This window comes from Rattus rattus, chromosome 6 (genome assembly GCF_011064425.1).
Source record: "Rattus rattus isolate New Zealand chromosome 6, Rrattus_CSIRO_v1, whole genome shotgun sequence".
In the NCBI taxonomy this organism is placed as follows: domain Eukaryota; kingdom Metazoa; phylum Chordata; class Mammalia; order Rodentia; family Muridae; genus Rattus; species Rattus rattus.
Window position 1 is genome coordinate 151,811,811 of NC_046159.1, and position 8,353 is coordinate 151,820,163.

The following is an 8,353-nucleotide window of genomic DNA, read 5'->3' on the forward strand; positions in this document are numbered from 1 at the left end:
TTTCTTTATTTCATTCTTGACCAAGTTGTTATTGAGTAGAGTGTTGTTCATCTTGCGTGTATATGTGGACTTTCTGCCATTTTTGTTGTTATTGAAGACCAGTCTTAGACCATGATGATCCGCTAGGATGCATGGAATTTTTTCAATCTTCTTGTATCTGTTGAGGCCTCTTTTGTGACTGATTATATTGTCAGTTTTGGAGAAGGTACCATGATGCACTGAGAAGAAGGTATATTCTTTTGTTTTAGGATGAAATGTTCTATACATATCTGTTAAATCCATTTGGTTCATAACTTCTGTTAGTTTCTCTGTGTCTCTGTTTAGTTTCTGTTTCCATGATCTGTCTATTGATGAGAGTGGGGTGTTGAAGTCTCCCGCTATTATTGTGTGCGGTTCAATGTGTGCTTTGAGCTTTAGTGAGATTTCTTTTATGAATGTAGGTGCCCTTGCACTTGGAACACAGACATTCATGATTGAGAGTTCATCTTTGTGGATTTTTTTCTTACTCCAGATTGTTTCTTGGGACCATTTGCTTGGGAAATTGTTTCCCAGCCTTTTACTCTGAGGTAGTGTTTGTCTTTGTCACTGTGGTGTGTTTCCTGTATGCAGCAAAATGCTGGGTCCTATTTACATATCTAGTCTGTTAGTCTGTCTTTTTATTGGAGAGTTGTTTCCAGTGATGTTGAGAGATATTAAGGACCTATGATTGTTGTTTCCTGTTATTTTTGTTGTTAGAGGTGGAATTATGTTTGTGTGGCTATTGGGTTAGTTGAAATTAGATTTCTTTCTTGCTTTTTCTAGGGTGTAGTTCCCTCCTTGTTTGTAGTTTTCCATCTTTTATCCTTTGTAGGGCTGGATTTGTGGAAAGATATTGTGTCAATTTGGTTTTGTCACAGAATATCTTGGTTTCTCCATCTATGTTAATTGATAGTGTTGCTGGATATAGTAGGCTGAGTTTGCTTTTATGTACTCTTAGGGTCTGTATGACATCTGCCCAGGATCTTCTGGCTTTCATAGTCTCTGATGAGAAGTGTAGAATAATTCTGATAGGTCTGCCTTTATATGTTATTTGACCCTTTTCCCTTACTGCTTTTAATATTCTTTCTTTGTTTTATGCATTTGTCATTTTGAGTATTATGTAACAGGAGGAATTTCTTTTCTGGTCCAATCTGTAGATATGGCCAATATAGGCAATTGACATTCTGTGGGCTTCTTGTATGTTTATAGCCATCTCTTTCTAGAGAGGTTTTCTTCTATAATTTTGTTGAAGATAATTACTGGACCTTTAAGTTGGTAATCTTCACTCTCTGCTGTACCTATTATCCTTAGGTTTGAGCTTCCCATTGTGTCCTGGATTTCCTCGATGTTTTGGGCTAGGAGCTTTTTATGTTTTACATTATCTTTGATGGTTGTGTCAATGTTTTTTTAATGGTATCTTCTGCCCCTGAGATTCTTTCTTCTATCTCTTGTGATCTGTTGGTAATGCTTGTGTCTATGACTACTGATCTCTTTCCTAGATTTTCTATTTCCAGGGTTCTCTTTTATTGTGTTTTCTTTATTCTTTCTATTTCCATTTTTAGATCCTGGATGGTTTTGTTCAATTTCTTCTCCTGTTTGGTTGATTTTTCTCTTTTCTCTTTAAGGACTTTCATATGTTTACCTGTGTTGTCCTATATTTCTTTAAGGGAGTTATTTATGTCTTTCTTAAAGTCCTCTAACATCATCATGAGTTGTGATTTTAAGTCAAAATCTTACTTTTCTGGTGTAGGGTATGCAGGGCTTGCTATGGTGGGGGAACTGAGTTCTGATGATTCCAAGTGGCCTTGGTTTCTATTGCTTAGGTTCTTGCCCTTGCCTCTCACCATCTGCTTATCTCTGGTGCTAGCTGGTCTTGCTGTGTCTGACAGTGGCTTGTCCCTCCTGTAAGCCTGTGTGTCAGCATTACTGGGAGACCAGTTCTCTTCCCAAGGGATCTGGGTACAGAGAGTTGTGGCACTGGGTCAGTTCAGGGCACAGAGAGAAACTGGCAGGATACTATCTCAGATTGCTCTTCGATTCCTGTGCTCTGAGAGCTCTGGTGGGTCCCTCTGAGCAGAAGTGGTGGTCTTACCACCATTCTCAGGTGTGGTGCTCTCAGGTGTGTCAGCAGTTCTGGGAGACCAGCTTTCTCTCAGTGGGTTCTGGGTACAGAGTGCTAAGGCACAGGGTGAGCTCTGGGTGTAGGCAAAAACCAGAATGAGAAAGAAGGTTAATAGGAAAAGGAGATTATGAACCTGTTTAATAGTAGTTCTTTGGGGGCAATTCCACTCTTTTTTTAATCTTTTTTTAAGCAGTTCAGTTCAATAGCAAACACCAGAGATGAATCAGTAGTGGTGGCTCAATCCAGCAGAAGCAGCAAGGCCCTGCTAAATTGTCACAAGACAGCAGAAGTGGCCAGAATCAGTCAGAATACCATAAATTCTTTGGCATATTTCTCTCTACAAAGTAAAGACCAGTGAAGACAAGCAAAGACCAGTGAAGAAGTAAGGCTAGCAAAGAACCGAAGCCCTGCACAGTATAGCAATGCAAGAGCATCTTCTCACTGTTTGTGGGGTTTTATTTAGAGTCTTTCTAAATATCACATGACCTCTGAAGTGTCTGTTTTCAGCAAAACATCAGGAGCCCTCTCACAAGACAGCATCCAGAAAAAAACATCACATGTCACAACTGAGTTGTTAAGAAAACAAAATTTTCCACTTCAGGTTGGAACTTTGAAATAATGTTGATCATTGATTAAGAAGTCCTTTAACTTTTCCATTCACAATCACTTTATTCTCATAAAATTTTTATGCCCTTTCTGTATGTAGATCGGTATATAGAATAGATTCACTTATTAAATATTTAGTGATAATGATAAATAAATGTATTTAAAACAATTCCTTGGTGTACATATAATCTTATCACCTTTTAAAGACAACAGTAAATCTGCACACTGATTCAATGGATTTGTTTCTTAGTTTTGATATAAACAATTAAGTATTGACAAAACATTTGATATTGTAACACAGGAAGCATCTTTAACATTTTCCACGGTTAAAAAGCAGTCAAAAATTTGATTTTACAGGGTGTCAGTGCAGAGACTGCCACTTCCCATATATGTAGTTCAAAATAGCAGAAATGTATCTAGGAACATTTCAGAAATTGTTGGATATTCTGTTCTTGTCCCAAGCTAAATGCATTTTATATTTTTTATATAGAAATAAAGTTTCCACCCCACATGGTAATTTTAAAAATCAAAATTTTCTGATCCAAAGTTATGTTAATTTGACACTTTCATGTCAAGGAATAGCAGAAAAAAATATATGTTATTTTCAGTAATTAAATCATTTTGTTTCTACAAGAGCAGAAAAGTTTGTATGCACATTAAAACACCGCAGTACACAAAATAAGACATGTCAAATCTGATGGAGGGAGTGCTGTGGATGCTGCATAGTGTGATGGCGTGCTCTGCTCAGTGTGATGGCATGCTCTGCTCAGTGCAGATGGTAACCTCATGTGCTGAGAGCCAAGTCTGCAGTGAGTTGAACTGGGCAAAGTGTGCGATTGCTGCCAGAGATCTCAGATTCATTGCATGCTTGATTTTGAATTTTTTTGGCCATTGCACATTCAGGAAGTTTACAGTTGGCATTTGCTTATGTGGCCCATATGGGTCATGACCTATAGTTTAAGAAGCTGTACTCTAGGAAACCAAATCTAAGAAAATTGCATTTCTTTTTAGTCCAAGCTCCAGTGTCATGAAACTTCTCCAATTTCCTCAAAAGAAAAACAAACAAAACAACAAAAACAAATCTCCCAAGTGCCATAACTTGAGATTTTATATTCATATCACATCTAAAATTTTGACCTTGTGTTCTCAAAACTCAACTAGATCAAAACATTCTGATTTGTTTCCATACTCGTTAATGCAGCATTTGCTGAGGAACAAGCATATATTGTACTAGGATACTTTGTAGTCAAGAGGGACATTGTAGCTGTTCTCACAAAACCTCCAGTCACGTGGGAAGACAGAGTTAAGATGAAGCAATACTGTTGTTGGTAACTCATCTCAAGCTCCACTAAACCACAATTGTTTAATCCGTGGGGAAAGTAAACCTTGTGTAACTATCTTCCCCTTCATTTTACATTTCACTTAAACATAGTGTTCCCCATCTTGTTATCATTTCAGATTTTCATTCAATGTAGTCTCGTAAAACATTTGTTTTGTTGAACAAATTGTCAAAATGTAGTTTTAAGTCTTGTATTCTTATTGTAGGACAGCAGTTTCCATATGTCATATTTTCTGAGAAGTACTAGTATTTATTAAAAGTCTTGTATCCCACTGAATAGTGAAATATTTTCAGTTCATCTTAAATTTATTTCAATGATAGTTTTTAAAAATTGAATCTCAAAGAAAGAAAGAAGGGAGTGCAATAAATGGACAATCAAAGTGATCTATTTATAAATAAATATAAAGATTCAGCATCAAAGTGAAATTGCTCATGTTGAAAAAGAAACTTAGTTATCTTTTTCACCGCAACAACTAGATCAATTTTTAATATAATTGCTTTTAAGATCGTTTAATATTGCATTTTTAAGGAAAGCTTGACAGGCTAATTTAACACGTTAAATTTAACACACACTGTACTTAGTTTTACTAACAAATATACATGAATATATTATTCAGCTGATAAATAACAAAGCATAGCATTTAGACTGCAAGAGATTTAGGTCACAATCCTGACGCCAGGTAGTTGTGACTTCTAGCAACTTTATTTTGTAAATTTTGCTTCCTTGTCTGTAAAGCCTGTTTCCCCTCCTCTCCTTCTCTTTTCCCCCTCCCTCTGTGTGTGTCTGTGTGTATTCCCAGCATCCACATAAAACATGGGCATCACAGGCAAGGATTGCACATGTAGCATAGCATAGCATAGCATAGCATAGCATAGCATAGCATAGCATAGCCTAGCCTAGCCTAGCCTAGCATAGCATAGCATAGCATATCAAATACCATACACACAACAATCAGATATCACCTATGGAGTGGTTTCTCATTTAAAACAAACAAACAAACAAACAAACAAACAAACAAAAAAACAGGTCAATCGTCTTTGTCTAAACCATTTCACAGTTCTTTGTAGCCCACTTCCAGGTTTGAAATCCTATCAAAATTTACCAATCCCTGGGCTTGTTTTGAAATCTTGCCAATCCAGATATATATATATATATATATATATATATATATATATATATATATATATATGAGACAGCAAATTCAAGAGAACAGGAAAGCAGTGAATGACACTTTGCAGGAAATACACAACACTGAGTAATATTCTTGTTAATATTTCAATAGGTTGAGACTTGTTTTTACTTGTTAAGTATGGCACATAAAACTCAAATGCTAATTATTAGTCTGACTAAATATTACAATGAATAAATTTTTGGTGAAAATGCAACTTCCTTTAAATGAAACTTTGAGAAGCCAAGCCAGGCTTGTTAGAACTCATGGGTCTTTTGCATACCTCTCTAGTAATAACTCTTTAGTAAGTGGTACACTAGTCATCAATCCAGCAGCAAACTCACATCGAAAGATTTTTCCAACTAGGTCCATCTCTAGGTGGCACTCTGTAAGGTCAGTTTACAGACACGGGCTAGACAAGCAGTGACAGTCATGCACTCTTTATTTGTAAGGCTCCTGCTTCTGTAGTAACACAACACAGGATGGGGATTGAGTTTGGTAGGGTTCAACCATCTATGTCTTATGAAAATAAAGATTCTTATAGAAAATAATGATGACATATAATTTTACTTTTATAGTACAAATCTCTTGTAACAAAACACACATTCCCTCTCTCTCTCTCACACACATACAATAATGCTTCATCTTTACTGACCAAGAAGTTTTAAACAACACAGTGATCCAGTATTTAACTGTCCTGTAGTGAGCTGAAACCAACCCAGCCAGCCTTCGGAGTCTCAGCTAATGAGTCTTAGTCTCCTCGTCGTTCTCCATCTATCTTTAACATGACACTTGTTCGGTTGTTGAACTTATAATGGGATAGTATTTTAGCCCGATTTCCCTCTCCATATTTCCTTACACCACACTTCAAACTTCTGTCTTCTTCCCAAAGCCATGTCTGTTTTTTTCCTGTGCCCATGTTTTTCATTAGTGTCTGGCTGATTCTTTGAAATACATAATCTATTCCCTCCACTGGTTCTTCTGTTTCGTTCTGTCGTTACTACACACTGAAGAGTTCCTGTTCTTGCTTCATTCCTATTGAAATCTGGTTGAAGACATCTGTGTTTCAACTGAGATAAGGCATTCTTGTGAGACCTTACCGAGGATACTGTTTCCACCAAGGATTCAGATTCTGTAGACTGTTGGCCATTAACACTTTTTCCTTTATTCAAGCTAACTTCCGTTTCTGTTCCAGTGTTGGTGGCATTTGGTTTATCCTCTGAAGCTAGTGTCCTTGCTTTTTCATTTTCCACTACTTTTGTTGCTGCCTTCATTAGGAAAGTTGATGACTTCTCAGGTAACACACATTCCACATAACTCTGAATTTTCTCCATCATGCAGTTATAGCTGAAGTGTTGAAAAAGGGCGTGGAACACGTCTTTTTGAGAGATGATCTTAAGTAATTTTCTTTCTAATGGCGTGTAAAATTCTGGATCACCAAATATTCTTTCAAACACGTCTTCTGCTTCCTTAAAGCTGCCCATTTCCATACAAACAGCTACAGCCTGAATTTTAATTAAATTCTGTATTTCTTCATGAAGTCTGTCATGTTCTTTTTCAGTTGAGTCCCAAATCATCAGGGCTGATTCCAAGGGTGTAATCCTCTTATCAACTTCAAACTGTGCATCAAGAGACTTTCCTGCTGCAACTCTTGTCAAAAACTGACATATATATATACAGTTTTCAACTGGTAAGCTGTAAGACTGGGCAGTCCATGAATAACAGCCTCGGTGCTGTCACGAGTCCGGCGAAAGTCCTCGCAGCGGCCGTCGGGAAAGGCTCGGCACAGAGACAGGCAGAGGAAGTCGAGCATCCAGCCCGCAGCCATGGCCTCCGCCTCAGCCACAAGCTCCCTGTTCTCCTCCTCTCTCGGGGACCCCAGCTGCACCTGGCAGTCGAACAACTCTGCGTTGTCTCTCGCCGCCTCCTTCTCTGGAGAATCCGTGTTTGTCCAGCCCGCATTGCTCCGCGCGCCCGGAGCCCAGCAAAGGCTTTTTGACTGACCATAGCAACTTTTCCCTGGCCTCACAAAGTCCAAGAACCTCCAGATCCCCACTTCAAATGTGGCCAGGAGGGTCACTGGGTGTGGGTCTGTTTGATCACTCATAAACCATTCTGCCCATACTGATGGTGACATCCAGAGTGCCATTGGGACACTGTCCTCATGTCCTGCACAGCACGGGGACATCAAGCCCATATTACCCTCCAACTAACCTCCTAGGTCTGGCCACGAATGAATGAGGGGTCCCAGGTTCCCTTGGTCTGACCATCACCACCTTAACAACGAGCCTCCATAGTCATCACAGTGTCAGGATGATTCATCTCTTTCCTTCTGGGCACCAGGGCTACCTACTCAGTCCCTGAGGAAGTTTTGAAGATTTACCAACCCCTCCTTGTTCCTCTATTGTTGGGGTAAGTGGACAGACTTACCAGCCTCACTAAACCTCATTTCTTAACTGTATCTTCAGGGGCATCCCTCTCACTCACTCCTTCCTAATGGTACCAACCTGTTCTATTCTCTTGTTGGAAAAAGACCTCCTAGCCAATATGGGAGCTTCTATTTCCTTTGCTTGCCCCACCCACTTGATTCAGGTTCACCAATCACTGCTGGAGTGGATGGCTTGGTCAGGGTGCACATCCCCTTCTCATTAATTGAACTCTCTCAAACAGAAAAGAGATTGAGGTCCTACACTGCGAATCCTTTCATCTTTAGTAAAGGCTTTCAGTATATTACCCAGTTTTACAACTTCACCTTTCATGATGTTTATATCATTCTGAACAAAGACCTTCTCCCTGAGTAATACAGGTGATTCTGGGACCAAGCAGATGAAATCCTTTAATCTAATGAGCCCAAACAGCTGGGGCTGAGGCAGTCCCTGACTGAGACCCTGAATGGGATCACCATACCCCAGGAGGCGCCCTTGCTAAATATGAATTTGTAACTTGCTTCCTGACCAGTCTCTGCAAGGCCACCATTAAAGCCTCCCAATCACAATCCCTCTCCTCTTTCTCATAGGTGGATGGGCCTCTTTAGGATCATTCTTAGTATCCCAATTACTGCTAAGCTTGCTAGTTTTCCTCACAGGATTCATCTTTCTC

At 39.1% G+C, this 8,353-nt stretch overlaps 1 protein-coding gene across 1 annotated transcript; it reads right to left on the reverse strand.

Annotated features, from left to right (window-relative positions):
- Positions 1–5,869: 5,869 nt before the first annotated feature.
- Positions 5,870–7,451, reverse strand: LOC116904491 (telomeric repeat-binding factor 1-like). Its single transcript, XM_032907289.1, is given in 4 exon segments — positions 5,870–6,038; positions 6,041–6,161; positions 6,163–6,927; positions 6,930–7,451. Coding segments are annotated over 4 exon segments (1,455 nt in total). The 3' UTR covers positions 5,870–5,991.
- Positions 7,452–8,353: the final 902 nt, after the last annotated feature.